Source organism: Hypanus sabinus, chromosome 14 (genome assembly GCF_030144855.1).
Source record: "Hypanus sabinus isolate sHypSab1 chromosome 14, sHypSab1.hap1, whole genome shotgun sequence".
NCBI lineage: Eukaryota > Metazoa > Chordata > Chondrichthyes > Myliobatiformes > Dasyatidae > Hypanus > Hypanus sabinus.
Genome location: NC_082719.1, coordinates 100,802,959 through 100,819,543, shown reverse-complemented (window position 1 = coordinate 100,819,543; position 16,585 = coordinate 100,802,959). Strand labels below are relative to the sequence as shown.

At 42.6% G+C, this 16,585-nt stretch overlaps 1 protein-coding gene across 1 annotated transcript in view; it reads left to right on the top strand.

The window, feature by feature from the left end:
• dcc (DCC netrin 1 receptor) overlaps nt 1–16,585 on the top strand; it is an 897,707-nt gene that overhangs the window by 709,872 nt on the left and 171,250 nt on the right. Inside the window, exons 13-14 of the mRNA XM_059988663.1 lie at nt 7,396–7,537; nt 14,037–14,147. Of these exons, the coding sequence (XP_059844646.1) occupies nt 7,396–7,537; nt 14,037–14,147 (253 nt within the window). The remainder of the gene's footprint in view (nt 1–7,395; nt 7,538–14,036; nt 14,148–16,585) is intronic.

Sequence of the window (16,585 nt, the reverse complement as noted above, 5' to 3'; positions counted from 1 at the left end):
TGCTGGCACTCACCTCCTTCCTTTTCTGCCATGGTCGAATCTCCTCTCCGATCCGATCTCTCCTTCTCCAGCCCTTTGCCTTTCCAACCTATCACTCCCGGCTCCTTACCTTATCTCCCTTCCCCACTCACCTGGATCCAGTTCAAGGTTTAACGTGTTGTACATTCAGAGATGCTCTTCTGCACACCACTGTTGTAACATGTGGTTATTTGATTAACTGTCTCTTTCCTGTCAGCTTGAACCAGTCTGGACATTCTCTTCTGACCTCTCTCATTAACAAGGCATTTTTGCCAACAGGACTGCCGCTCACTGCATGTTTTTGTTCCTGACATCATTCTCTGTAAATTCTAGAGACTGTCATGCATGAAAATCCCAGGAGATCAGCAGTTTCTGAGATACTCAAACCACCCCATCTGGCATCAACAATCTTTCCACAGTGAAAATCACTTAGAACACATTTCTTTCCCATTCTGATGTTTGGTCTGAACAACAACTGAACCTCTTGACCATGCCTGAATGTTCTTATGCATTCAGTTGCTGCCACGTGATTGGCTCATTAGATTTACATATGAGTCATGCTGAAAGAAGGCCACAGTTAGGAGCTTAACATCAAAGGATATTCTTTGTATCAAAAGAACAGACAGGAAGACATAGGCAGTGGTCTGGCTCCGTTGGTAAGAGATGGAATTACTTCTTTAGAAAGGGGTGACATAGGGTCAGAGAATGTTGAATCTTTGTGGGTGGAGTTAAGAATAAGGAAGGGTAAAAAAACCATTATGGGATTCATATATAGGCCTCCAAGTATTAGCTAGGATTTGGGGTTGAGATTGTAAACGGAGCTGGAAAAGTCATGTAATAAGGGTAATGACACAATTGTAATAGGGGAGGAATTTCAATATGCAAGGGGAATGGAAAAACAGGTTGGTGTCAAATCACAAGAGAGGGAATTTATTGAATTCCTACAAAATGGCTTTTTTGAGCAGCTTGTGCTTGAACCTACTCAGGAAAAGAATATGTTAGACTGGGTGTTGTGTAATAACCCAGATCTTATCAGGGAGCTTATTGTAAAGGAACTTTTAGGAGGCAGTGATCATAATATGATTGAATTCATACTGCACTTTGAGAGGGAGAAGATTAACTCACATGTATCTGTAGTGCAATGAAATAAGGGGAGTTACAGAGGCATGAGAGAGGAGCTTGCCCAAATGGATTGGAGAGGGATACTGGCCAGAATGATGGCAGAGCAAAGACGGCTGAAGTATCTGGGAATAGTTCACAAGACCCATGACAAATATGTCCCACAGAAGAAGAAGTCCTCAATTGGCAGGGGTAGGCAACTGTGGCTGGCAAAGAAAGTTAAGGACTGCATAAAAGCCAAGGAAAAGCCATATAAGGTAGAAAAAGTGAATTGGAAATTGGATGAAATAGAAGATTTTCAAATCCAACAAAAGGCAGCTAAAAAGGCTAAAAGAAGGGAAAAGATGAAATATGAGGGCAAATTAGCCAATAATATAAAGCAAGATACTAAAAGTTTTTTCAATTATATAAAGAGTGTAAAGGAGGTGAGAGTTGATACCGGATTGCTGGAAAATGATGCTGGTGAGGTAGTAATGGGAGAAAAAGTAATGGCAGGTGAACTTACTGAGTACTTTGCATCAGTCTTCACTGTGGAAGACACTAGCAATGTGCCAGAGCTCCATGAGCATCAGAGAACAGGAATGAGTGCCATTGCTCTTACAAAGGAAAAGTCACCTGGATCAGATGGACTACATCCCAGAGTTCTGAGAGAGGTTGCTGAAGAGACAACATACATTTATCATGATCTTTTAAGAATCACTTGATCCTGGCATGGTCCCAGAGGACTGGAAGATGGCAAATGTCACTCCAAAAGAAAGTACAGGCCATTTAGGCTAACCTCAGTGGTTGGGGAAGTGTTGCAGTCTATTATTAATGATGTGGTTTTGAGGTACTTGGAGACTAATGATAAAATAAGTCAACATCAGCATGGTTTCTGTAAAGCGATATCTTGCCCAACAAATCTGTTGGAGTTCTTTGAGAACGTAACAAGTAGAGTGGACAAAGGAGAGGCAGTGGATCTCATTCACTTGGATTTTTGGAAAACATTTGATAAGGTGCCACATATGAGGCTGCTTAGCAAAATAAAATCCTGTAGTTTTACAGGAAAGATACTGGCATGGATAGAGGAATGACTGACAGGCAGGAGGCAACAAGTGGGAATAAAGGGGGCCTTTTCTGGTTGGCTGCCAGTGACTAGTGGTGTTCCTCAGGGGTCAGTATTGGAACTGCTGCTTTTAACTTTGTTTGTCAATGATTTGGATATTGGAATTGATGGCTTTGTGGCAAAGTTTGCAGATGATACGAAGAAAGGTGGAGGGGTAGGTAGTGCTGAGGAAGCAATACAATTGCAGCAGGACTTAGAAAAATTGAAAAAATGGTTAAAAAAGTGTCACTCTCTGTATACCCATGACTGTGTTGCCACTCACAGCTCCAATCAGCTAACTAAATTTGCTGACGACACTACACTGATTGGCATAATTTCAAATAATTATGAAGCAGCCTCAGAGAAGAAGTCATCTCTCTGACACAGTGGTGTCAAGAAGATAAACTCTCCCTCATCGTCACTAAAACAAAGGAGCTGGTTGTGGACTACAGGAGGAATGGAGACGGGCTAACCCCTATTGACATCAATGGATCTGGGGTTGAGAAGGTGAACTGCTGTAAGTTCCTCAACATAAACATCACCGAGGATCTCGTGTGGTCTGTACATACTGGCTGAGTGGTGAAAGGACTCTGCAGAGAGTGGTGTGGACAGCCCAGCGCATCTGTAGATGTGAACTTCCCACTTTTCAGGACATTTACAATGATAGATGTATAAAAAGGGCCCGAAGGATCATTGAGGACCTGAGTCACCCCAACCACAGACTGTTCCAGCTGCTACCATCTGGGAAGCAGTACCACTGCATAAAAGCCAGGACCAACGTGTTCCAGAACAGCTTCTTCCATCAGGCCATCAGACTACTTAATTCATGCTGACACAACTGTATTTCTATGTTATATTGACTGTTTTATTGTACATACTATTGATTATAAATTACTATAAATTGCACATTCTACATTTAGACGGAGATGTAACATAAAGATTTTACTCCTCATGTATATGAAGGATGTAAGTAATAAGGTCAATTCAATTCGGATGGAATACTGTGTTAGGAAATATTCAATAACACATTTTGGTAAAAAGGAACAATAGCGTGGACTGTTATCTAAATGGGGAGAAGGTGCAGAGGGACCGGAGTCCTCGTGGAAGACTCCCAGAAGGTTAGTTTACAGATTGAGTCAGTGGTAAAGAAGGCAAATGCAATAGAATATAAAAGCAAGGAAATAATGCTGAGCCTTTATAAGACACTAGTTAGCCTGTACTTGGAGCATTGTCAACAGTCTGGGCTTCATATCTTAAAAAGGATGTGTTGTCATTGGAGAGAGTCCAGAGGAGATTCACGAAGATGATTCTGGGAATGAAGGGGTTAACACATGAGGAGCGTTTGGCAACTTTAGGCCTGTATTCACTAGAATTTAAAAGAATGCAGGAAGATCTTATAGAAACCTATCAAATGTTGAAAGGACTAGATAGTATGGATGTGGAGAGAATGTTTCCTATTTTAGTGGTATCCCGAACCAGGGGGCACAGCCTCAAAATTGAGGGATGACCTTTTAGAACAGAGGTAAGGAGGATTTTTTTTTAGCCAGAAAGTAGTAAATCTGTGGAATGCTCTGCCACAGACTGTGGTGGAGGCCAAGTCCATGCGTATATTTAAGGCGGAAGTTGATTATTTCCTGATCGGTCAGGGCATCAAAGGATATGGTGAGAAAGCAGGTGTATGGGGTTGAGTTGGACCTGGGAGCATCCATAATGAAATAGTGGCAGAGGCTCAATGGGCTGAATGTCTTAGTTCTGCTCCTATGTCTTATGGTTTTAATGTGTAAGCTATTTATGTATTTTTATTTATTGTGTTTTTATTTTAGTATTCTTTATCTTATTGTGTATTTTTGGTGCTGCATTGGATCGGACTAACAATTAGGTTTCTATAGGTACATTTAATGTCAGAGAAATGTATACAATATACATCCTGAAATTGTTTTTTTCTTTGAAACATCCATGTAAACAGAGGAGTGCCCCAAAGAATGAATGACAGTTAAACATGAGAACCCCAAATCCCCCCCAGCTTCCCCCCACACACAAGCAACAGCAAGGCAACAAATCCTCCCCCACCCCCACCAGCAAACAAGGCACCCTCCATGGAGCACTCAAGCATGCAGCAAAGCATCAATAAAGACACAGACTTGCAGTACGCCTAAGACCACTCGTTCACCCGGTATTCAACACACCACAGACTCTCTCTTTCTCTCTCCCTAATAAGGAAAAAAGAGGTGCCCCCATTTCACAGTGAGATGGGAAACATAACAAACAAGTCACTGATTTACTATGTGAAAAGTCTGTTGCATCGCCTTTTTTGAGCTCTACGCTGAGAGTCGGCCCCAGAAAGGTGCAGTTCTCTGGGCACACAACCCACGGCAGCTAACCCAGTCTTCTGAGTTCTCCTGCGATGCCTCAGTTAGGGGCACCGGCCTAGAATCAGCACGTCTCCAGAGCCATGAAAATCCGGAACCCTGAAGTGCACTAATCTTCCAGGCCGCATCCTTGGGGTATCAAAAAAGCGGCCGGTTGTGAGGCCCTGAGAGCAGCTGCCATTCCCACAAAGAACCAAAGTCAGAGTGGAACTCCAGGTCAGGGTCTTGAAAAGGAGAAAAAGAGATACCAAAGGTAGAAATAGAGCTGTTTCCGAAGAAGCAAGCCGTTTAGCGCCATCTTGACTTTGCTCCGCCTCTGCTAATAATGTTCTGCTTTACATTTGTGTACTGGAACTGACATTAAACAATCTGGACTATTTGCATGAAGGAGAAAGTGTACCTCTGTACTTAATAAAGTGGCCACTGAGTGGAAAACGAAAGGATTTTGAGCCATTCAGACATGGAAGATTTAGATATTATAAAGATAAAGATGGAAGATAAGTTTTCCATGTCACATGTGCTTTGAAACATCACAACATACAGTGAAATGGTTTGTTTTTCTCTGCAACATGCTAACCCAAACCATATTACTTTGGAATGTGGGAGAAATTGGGGAAACTGGAGAAAATCCATCTAGTCACAGAGAGAACGTACAAGCTCCTTATAGACAGCAGGAAGAATTCAAACAACACACACAAAATGCTGGAGGAACTCAGCAGGCCAGGTAGCATCTACTGAAAAAATTCCAGTCGACATTTTGGGCTGAGATGAATTCAATCCTGATTCATGATCTCTGGTGCTGTAAAGGAATGTGCGGATTTCTTTGCTACCTTGTTGTCCCAGCCATTAATCAAGATCAAGGTTAAGATTGCTTAATATAATTTCCATTACACAAGTGTTATGGAGAATGAAATAATTGTTACTTTGGATCCAATACAGCACAGAAAAGGACACAATAAGATAAAGAACACAATAATGAAAAAACACAATAAATATAAATACATAAGATAGCTTATACATATAGACTGACTGTATGTCCATAAAGTGACACTAGGCGCAGGAGTGTCAGTACATAAACTGACTCTGACAGTAAATGGTAAAGTTGTGGTGATTGGGGGTATGGGGGGGCAGTGTGTCAGTGGTGAAGGTGTTGATCGGTCTTACTGCTTGGGAAAGTAACTGTTTTTGCTTCTGGTGGTCCTGGCATGGTTGCTGCATAGGACAAACAGAAGGTGAGCAGGGTGGAAACCTTCATGATGCGACTGCTCCTTTGTGGCACCTTTCTGTATATATGTCCCTGATGGTGATTAGGCTAATTTGCTCACAGGATCAGAGTACACCAGAATGTAACAGATACATTGCATTAGGTTCCAAAATTCAATTATGGTGATTTTCAGTTAGACTAAGGTTAAGTTTCTATGGACTTTCTCCTCATTCTGAAATTCACATAACACTTTTTGCATACCTTGCATGCAACATAAAATACATAACAGCTCTTTATCTTCTTTTGCTCAGCCAGGCAGGTCCAGTAAATCTGCAGGTATTTGGTTAGATCATTACTACAGCCCAGTTATACATCTTGCAGCATAGCCACAAGTGTACACTACTACAGTGCCAGCGATCACCATTTCCCACCACTGTCTGTGTTGACTTCGTGCAGTGCGCATATTCTCCCCATGACTGTGCGAGTTTCTTCCTCGTGCTCTGGTTTCCTTCCATGTTACAAAGGGCTATAAGTTAGGGGTGAGGAAGGCCGGTGAGTTGTGGGCATGCTATGTGTGGTGACACTGCGGGCTGCTCAGCACAATCCTCGTTGATTTGTTTCGTTGCAAACAACCCATTTTACCGGATGTTTCCATATTTTGATGTACATGTGTCAAATAAAACTAATCACATCTTATTTTATAATCTTAAACTCACTAAGTGGACCACAATTGAGGCCCTTTTCCGGCACAGTTCTGTGTACATTTCCTCGATGGCGGGCAGGTTAGTGCCAGTGATGCGATGCCCAGTTTTGGCTATCTATTTTAGAGCCCTCCTGATCACCACAGTGCAGTTTCGGTACTACGGAGTGACGCAGCTTATTAGAATGCTTTCTGCTGTGCATCTGTGAAGTGACGTGAATATAGATGTGCGTATCCAACTCTCTTCAGCCTCCTCAGAAAGTAGAGGTACCGGTGAGTTTTCCTAATACTGTAGAGTGTGTTCTGAGACCTTATGTGAGAAGATCAGGAAATACTGGAATGAAGCATCATTGTTTGGCTTGCTTCAAACCTTATTCCACCTCCCATTTTGCTTACCCCTGCACTAGATTCAGATTTAGGCTAGATTTAGATTTATTTATGATGTGTACATTAGTGTGCAGTAAAATTCTCTATTTGCTTTAACAACCCACACAGTCTAAGGATGTTCTGGGTGTAGCCCTGAAAGTGTCGCCACACATTCCGGTGCCAACATAGCAACGGATGAATAGGGTAAGAGAAGGAAGTATAAATCAACCATGATCAAATGGCACATCAGATTCCATAACCAAATGGCTTAATTCTGCTCCTGTGTCCAATGGTCTTATAAATTTACTCACTGCAGTAGAACCTAAGAAGTGATGGGGACAGGTTGGAGTCAAAGGATGTCCCACACATGATCCAATTGATGTCACTGAAATTATGGAATCAGAGCAGAAATGGTGATGAGGGTTTGACAGACGTGCCTACATGTTTAAGCTGTTTTGCACTATTTGTTACTCTAGTAAACTGAGAGCCAATTTAACAGCCATGACTTAAGGATGGAAATGTTTGTGTTTTCCAGAGTATAAAGGTCAGCTGGCTGCCACCACCATCCAATATGCAGAATGGCTTTATTACTGGATATAAAATCCGTCACAAAAAGATTGGCCGCAGAGGTGACATGGAGACCCTGGAGCCTAATAACCTATGGTACCTCTTTACAGGTGAGATTCTGTCTTTGCAAAGGAGAGAGTGTTATTTCCTTGACAATGGTACCACTCTGCTGCACACAAACTTTGCATGTACAAAGCAAGGTGGTAGAAGTGTCAACCATTGTCTTTGTTGCCTTGCATTGATTCTAGACAGCCTACAGATTTGTGCCTATCTGGAACCAAGCTCATTCCCAATTGCATGAATTTTGTATGCTGAGCTCTAAACCATCATCGATTCCAAGAAGGAGACATTTCAGAGGACAGGCCACACACTAAACAACTAGGAATTGCTTAGAAGTCCAAAAGATATAGGAGCTGAATTAGGCTATCTGGCCCAGTATGCTCCACCATTCCATCATGGCTGAGCTTCATCCCTTCTCAACCCCATTCTCCTGTCTTCTCTCCATAACCTTTGACACCATTAATAACCAAGAACCCATCAACCCCCACTTTAAGTATGCCCATTGACACAGCCTCTGTGACAATGAATTCCACAGATTCACCACCCTCTGGCTAAATAAATTCCTCCTCATCTCAGTTCTAAAGGGATGTTCTATTCTAAGGCTGTGCCCATTGGTCCCAGACTCCCCCACTGTGGAAACATCCTCTCCACATCCACTCTCTCTAAGCCTTTCAATATTCCACAGGTTTCAATGAGATCCTCCCTCATTCTTTGAAACTCCAATGCATCGAGACCCAGAGCCATTAAATGCGCCTCATGTGTTAACCCTTTCATTACCATCCCTAGAAGAGTAAGCCCCCAAACTGTTCGTCCTTTCGACATCTGTGTGCTCCCCCTCTTGTCTGAGTCAACTGCATGAACAGTCTGTAGCTGGTGCTTCAAAAGACCAGTGAAGCACTTTTCATATTTCATCCTTAAAATTCCACAGGGTTATCAAACTAAAATCATTTTGTAATTCCAGGCCAACGCTCACCTCATTAAACTCACATTCAGATTTATTTATTCATCAGATGTACATCAAGACATACAGTGTTTATATTAACAACCAATGCGCTCAAGGATATGTTTGGAAGCAACTGGCAACTTTTGCCATAGCCACCATAGCATGTACTGCAGAACAACACCAGCGGTAACAACCACAATCATGAAGCAACAAGACAGCAACAGCAAAACAAGCTCTTTTCCCACCTCTCCCATCTATATCATTCAAAAAGCAAAAGAAAATATTATAGAACATAGAACACCACAGCAGAGTACAAGCCCTTTGGCCCATGATGTTGAGCCAAACTTATAACGTTTATTCATTAGTCTACCTAAGAGTTTCTTCAAAGTCTCTAATGTTTCTGTCTCTGCCACCGACCCAGACACTGCATTTCAAGCACCCACCACACTCAGTGTAAAAACAAAACACTTGCCCCTTACATCTGCTTTTAAATGTTCCCCTCTCACCATAAATGCATGCCCTCTGGCATTAAATATTTCAACCCTGGACAAAGATACTGTCTGTCTACACTATCTATGCCTCTCGTAATCTTATAAATCTCTTATATTTCCCTTTCTTCTGTCATTCCATGTGCCTATTTAAGAGTCTCTTAAATCTCCCTTATGTATTTGCCTCTACCATCACCCCTGGCAGTGCATTCCATGCAATTACAACTCCCTGTGTAAAAAGCCTAACGTCTCACCTGTAATTTCCTCCTATCTCCTTAAAAGTATGCCCTCTCATATTAGTCATTTCTACCCTGGAAGAAAGTCCACTGTCTGTCTGAATCTTATCATCTTGTCACCTCTATCAAGTCACCTCTCATCCTGCTTTGCTCCAAAGAGGAAGTCCTAGCTCACTCAAGCTTTCCTTGTAAGACATGCTTTCTAATCCAGGCAGCATCCTGATAAATCTCCTCTGCACCTTCTCTGAAGCTTCTGCATCCTCCCTATAATGAGGCAACTGAACACAATACTGCAACTGTGGCCAAACTGGTTTTCTAGAGCTGCAATGTTACTTCATGGTTCTTGAACTCGCCACTATAGTGTAACAGTTAGTGCCACAATACTACAGCTCAGAAGTCAGAATCTGGAATTCAGTCTGATACTGTCTGTAAGAAATTTGCTCCTCTTTCCTATAAGCATATGGGTTTCCATAAAACCATAAGACATAGGAGCAGAATTAGGCCATCTGGCCCATTGAGTCTCTTCCACCATTCAATCAAGGCTGACCTTTTTCTTCTCTCCTCCTCAACCCAAGTTCCTGGCCTTCTCCCCTTAACCTTTGATGCCATGTCCTATCAATCTGTGCCTTAATTATACCCAACGACCTAGCCTCCACAACTGCACGTGGCAACAAATTCCACAAATTCACCACCTTCTGGCTAAAGAAATGCCTCCACATCTCTGTTTTGAAAGGGCGCTCCTCTATCTTGAGGCTGTGTCCTGTTATCCTAGATTATCCCACTATGGGAAACATCCTTTCCACATCTGCTCTGGCCTTTCAACATTTGAAAGGTTTCAATGCGATCCCCTCACATCCTTCTGAATTCCAGCGAATACAGACCCAGAGCCATCAAACGTTCCTCATTTGGATTCCTTCGTGGCATTATCATTGCGAATCTCCTCTGGACCCTCTCCAATGCTAGCACATCTATTCTAAGATGAGGGGCCCAAAACTGTACACCATACTCGAGGTGAGGCCTCACCAGTGCCTCATAAAGCCTCAGCATATCCTTGCTCTTGTACTCTTGACCTCTTGAAATGAACGGGTTTCATCCAGGAGCTCTGGTTTCCTCCCACGTTTCAAAGATGTGCCAGTTATTAGGTGAATTGGTCATTGTAAATTGTCCTATGGTTAAATAGGTGGGTGTTGGGTTGGAAGGGCTTGCTTTGCACTGTATCTCTAAAACGTAAATAAAATCATTCCTCGGAATAATGACGGCCAACACACCGTACACCTACTTATCCACGAAGCATGAGACATGAGTTTTAATGATGACTGATCATGTTATTGAGCTGGGAGTGATTATCGCTTAATTTATCTGCAGTGCAAGGTAAAACGTGGCTTGGTCTGTAGTACTTCAATCCCTCACACGTCATATTCATAGTAAAAAGTGACATCTACTATGTGTAAAATATGCACAGGTTATATTTGTAAACCTAACTGTGGTAAATGTGACACTAATAGACTCATTATATGCATTAAACATATGCTTGGAATTGTTATGTTGTTCACACAGGAGAGGTAGACTGGCAAGTGCAAGATTTATACTCGGAAATCAGAATCAGGTCTAACATCACTGGCAAATGTCGTAAAATGTGTTATGGGGCAGCAGTACATTGCAATACGTAATAATAAATCTGTAATTTACAGTAAGAAAATATATATATATTTTAAAAAGTTTAACTAAAGTAGTGCAAAAGGGGGAGAAAAGTAGTGAGGCAGTGTTCATGGGGTCAATGCTTATTCAGAAATTGGATGGCAGTGGAGAAGAAGCTGTTCCTGAATCATTGAGTGCGTGCCATCTGTACCTCCTCCCTGATGGTAGCAATGAGAAGAGGGCACATCCTGGGTGATGGTGGTGGGAGGAGAGTCATTAATGATGGACACTGCCTTTTTGAGGCATCCCTCCTTGAAGATGTCCTGGAGGCTGGGGAGGGTAGTGCCCACGATGGAGCTGACTGAGTTCACCACTTTCTGCAGCTTATTTTGATCCTGTGCAGTGGTCCCCACCCATCAGGTGATGATGCAGTCATGTGAATGCTCTCCACGGTTCAGCTGTAGAAGCTCGTAAGTGTCTCTCATGACATACCAAGTCTCTTCAAACTCCTAATAAAATATATCCACTTCTGTGCTTTCTTTGTAGCTACATTTCTATGTTCAGCCAAGGATAGATAGCTACGTCTTATAATAATATATAGCATACTCACAGTTCCCCTGTGCCAGTACACTTAGTGGCAACTTTATTAGGTACCACCTGTACCTAACAAATTTTGCCACTACCAATGAGTCCTGACAGATCGCCAGCAGGTGGTAAGAGTGAGCTCCCTCACCTCCACCCCTCTGACTCTCAACACAGGAGCCCCTCAGGGCTGTGTACTAAATCCCTTCCTTTACTCCCTGTATACCCATGACTGTGTCGCCACCCACGGCTCTAATCTGCTAATTAAAATTGCCAATGACACTGCATTGATTGGCCTACTCTCAAGCAACAGGGACAGGGAAGGAGTCATTCTCTAACACAGTGGTGTCAAGAAAACAGCCTCTCCCTCAGTATCGTAAAAACAAAGGAGCTGGTTGTGGATTACAGAAGGAATGGAGACGGGCTAACCCCTTTTGACATCGAAGGATCTGAGGTTGAGAGGGTGAACAGTTTTAAGTTCCTCGGCATCCACATCACCGAGAACCTCACGTGGTCTGTACACACCAACTATATGGTGAAAAAGGCACAACAGCACCTCTTTCACCACAGACAGTTGAAGAGGTTTGGTATAGGCCCCCAAATCCTAAGAACTTTCTACAGAAGCACAATTGAGAGCATCCTGACTGGCTGCATCACTGCCTGGTATGGGAACTGTGCCTCCCTTTATCACAGGATTCTGCAGAGAGCGGTGTGAGCAGCCCAGTGCATCCGTAGTTGTGAACTTCCCATGATTCATGCCATTTATAAAGACAGGTGTGTAAAAAGGGCCCAAAGGGTCATTGGGGACCCGAGTCCCCCCAATTCCAGCTCTGAAGGATGTAAGAAATAGTCAATTCAATTCAATTCAATGTTCGTGGTCTTCTGCTGCTGTAGACCATCTATCCAGGGTTTAATGCATTGTGCATTCAGAGATGCTCTTCTGCACAACACTGTTCTAATGTGTGGTTGCCTTCCTCTCAGCTCGAACCAATCTGGCCAGTCTCCTCTGACCTTTCTCATTAACAAGCCATTTTCACCCACAGAACTGCTGCTCACTGGATGCTTTTTTTTTGCAACATTCTCTGTATTTTCTATGTTTCTAAACTAGAGAGTCTATTGTGCATGAAAATCCCAGATCAACAGTTTCTCAGATACTCAAACCACCCCATCTAGCACCAATGGTATGTCCATGGTCAAATTCACTTGGATCACATTTCCCCCCATTCTGATATTTGATCTGAACAACAACTGAACCTCTTGACCACATCTGCATGCTTTTATGCATTGAGTTGCTGCCACATGATTGGCTGATTAGATATTGTTGTGGTCAATATTGAGGGATAGTGCAGAGCACACCAGTATACCAGCATGCAGGATAGTCAACTGAATTTTATTGATAACCCTGCTTGTACAATATGTGAACTGCTCCCATGTTGGAGTGGCTAACTGAGTTGTTTTGGATTAACCTATTAACTGTCACAATGCATTAACGAGCAGTGTGCAGTTGTACTTAATAAAGTGGCCACTGAGTGCATCTCATTTTAAATATAATTTGTTTCTCCTGTTCTCAATGGTTTTAATGCTGACATCAGTTTATCCTAGAGAGTTTAAAAGCTGGAAAGACATGCTTCCCTCTGTCCTTAGCCTAGATTTTATGACCCAGCCTGAATAACTATCGATGTTCCCCGCACAATAGCTGTAAGCATTATGCTGACTGCCGCTGTCCTAGTGAGTTTGTACATTCCCCCCCCCCCACCCCCTGAGACTGTAGGAATATACAAACTTGCTTACAGAGAGGATGTCGCAGGTGAACTCTGATGCTCTGAGCTGTAATCGTGTCAGGAAATCGCTACGTTACCGTGGCACCCCATCCTTGGGTGTGTTGTTTGTGAATGCGAATGATGCATTTGTATGTTTCAATGTACATGTGATAAATAAATCCGAATTTCAATGTTAGACCCCCGTTCAAATAGATGAATTGAATCTCAGGATCAGAATTAGGTCTACCACCACTGACGTACAGTATGTGTTGAAATTGGTAGTTCTGGGGCAGCAGTACATTACAATACATAAAACTTATTACAAATTGCAATCGTTCTTTCGCTATGTGCCATGTCATATAACATGGGTGATCATTGCCCTATGACCATGATTGTTCTCAGCAAATTCTTCTACATAAGTGGTTTCCTATTGCCTTCTTCTGGGCAGTGTCTCTTCAATACAGGTGACCCCAGCCATTATCAATACTCTTCAGAGATTATCTGCCTGGCGTCAGTGGTCACATAACCAGGACTTGTGATATGTACCAGCTGCTTGTACGACCATCCACCACCTGCTCCCATGGCTTCACATGACCCTGATCTGGGGATAAGCAGATGCTACACCTTACCCAAGAGTGATCTGCAGGCTAACAGAGGGAAGGAGAGCCTCACAGTTCCTTTGATAAAGATGTATCTGTACTCCACCACCCAAAATTTACAATAAGAAATGTAAAAAATAAATAAAGTAGTGCAAAATATTTCATGGGTTCATGGACCATCCAGAAATCTGAAGGTGGAGGGAAAGAAACTGTTATGAAATGTTGAATGTGTGTTCTCATATGGATATTGCAATGAAAGGCAACATCTGCTGATGTAACCACTCCTGTGACCTCTATTAACAGGTCTGGACAAAGGTGCACAGTACAGCTTTCAGGTTGCAGCCATGACCACGAATGGAACTGGACCGTCCTCGGACTGGATCACAATACAAACACCAGAGAATGATCTGGACGGTAATAATCCTTTTACAAATAGGATATTGCACTATTTACTGTGCTGAGTCGTGGCAATGGATGTGGTCAAACCATTATCAGTAATTAGACAATACAGATGAAAGATCATGACTTTGGGTGAACCTAGAACATAGAACAGCACAGCATAGCTCACAATGTTGCGCAAACCAATTAATTTTTTTTTATTTAATATGTTTGGAAGTACATCACAGAACAGGCTCTTCTGCCTTACTGAGCCTTGCCACCTAACCTCCCACATATTTAACCTTTATTCAATCACAGGACAATTTACAATGACCAATTAACCTACAAACTTTACCTTTTTGGACTGTGGGAGGAAAACGGGGATCGCGGAGGAAACACGCGTGCACATGGGAAGAATGTACAAACTTTCTTACCGAGGACACTGGAAGTGAACTGTGAACTCTGACGCCCCCGAGCTGTAATAGCATTGCCCCAACTGTTACTCTACTGTGACACCAAATTGGTAATCAAATGGGTATTTAAGCTAATCTATTCTAGCTACACTGTGTCCATCTGCTTCCACTTTCCTCACATTCACTGGCCTATTTATAAAAGCTAAAGAGGATTTAATCTGTAACAACTTCACACAAAGGATATACTAATGGTGCCAGATTCATGACCCTGTAGGGGAAAGGTTCCCAACCTGGGGTCCATGGACCCCTTGCTTAACAGTATCAATCCATGCCATAAAAGCATTTGGGACCCCCTGATGTCACTGTTGGATCACAAGCCATGAGTATTAATAAATTTATGAGAGAGTAGATTGTATATATTGTAGTATTTTTCTGTAGTATACTGTTTACACTTCCAACTGATTCAGTAGAGCAGCCAGCTTAATCAATATCCCCACCCACCCTGTATATTTTCTTTTCTGCCCCTCTCCCATCAGGCAGGAGATACAAAAACCTGAAAGCACACGCCACCAGGCTCAAGGCAGCATCTAGCCTGCAGTTCTAAGACTATTGAGTGGTTCCTTAGATGGGTTCGAGGGAATGGATGGATGAATACTTGACCTTACAACGTGCCTCAATATGGAAACATCCTCTCCTTGTCCTGTCTAGGCCTTTCAATATTTGGTAGGTTTCATTCTTCTAACCTGCAGCAAGTACAGGCCCCGAGCCATCAGACATTCCTCATGTGTTAACCCTTTCGTTCCCGGAATCATTCTCATAAATCTCCTCTAGCCCTCTCCAATCCCAGAATATCCTTTCCTTTGTACCGGAGCAGATAATACCCTTCAACCTGCAGGCTTCTGAATTGACATGGATAACTTCATTCACCTCAATACTGAACTGATTCCATCGCCTATGGACTCACTTTCAGGGGCTCTTCAACTCTTGATCTCCATGTTATTTATTTATTATTATTTGCTCAATTTGTCTTCTTTTGCACATAGGTTGTTTGTCAGTCATTGTTTTAGTGTAGTTTTTCATCAATTCTATCGTATTTCTTTGTTCTAGAGTGGATGTCTGCAGAAAATGAATCTTAGGTATACTTTGATAATAAATTTACTTTCTACTTTGAAGCTTGAACTTTGAAATGGGGCCCAAAATTGCTCCCGACAAGGATTTGTTTTGTGTTTCAAAGGACCCACTCTGTGGCCCCTGCTGTGACAACGTCCAAAGACTCCCGCTTCCTTGTCACAATCTGTGACTATGCGGAGCTAGTTCATGCTTTAGGATCTCTCCACACATGGTTAGCACACAACAGCAGAAAGGGTATTTATGGCTAATACGGGGGGGGGGGGGGCTTAATTTTAAGGTGATTGGAGGAAAATATAGGGAGCTGTCAGAGGTAAGTTTTTTACACAGAGTGGTGGTTGTGTGGAATGCCGTGCCAGAGGGGGTGGTAGAGGCAGATACATTAGGGGCATTTATGAGACTCTTAGTTTGACATATTCTTTTATTTCTGAACTAAAATTGTCACCCATCCAGATAGGGCAGAACTCTTTCTTTATAGCCATAGAATGGAACAGCACAGAAACAGGCCCTTTGGCCTTCTTAATACATACTAACTTGATCTTCTGCTTAGTCATATCTACCTACATTCCAGACTACTTCCTTCCGGACCACTTCCCTCCAAGCTCCTCCCATCCATGTACAGTTTCTAGTGCATGGAACATGCTGACAAGGGCAATGGTAGAGGCATAGGCATAAGGGACATTTAAGAAACTTAGATAGCCACATGAATGAAAGAAAAATGGAAGGCTATCCGGGAGGAAAACGGTAGATTGATCTTGAAATAAGTTACTAGGCTGGCAAAACACTGGTCACCTAGTGCTGTTCTATGTTCTATGTTTTATGAACGTGAAGAATATTGCCAGAGTTGGTGAGTGAATGGGGATTGTGGTGGGCATGAATGGTGATGGTTGTTGGAAGCTGGGGATATGTCACTGCATTTTCATGGTACAGCAT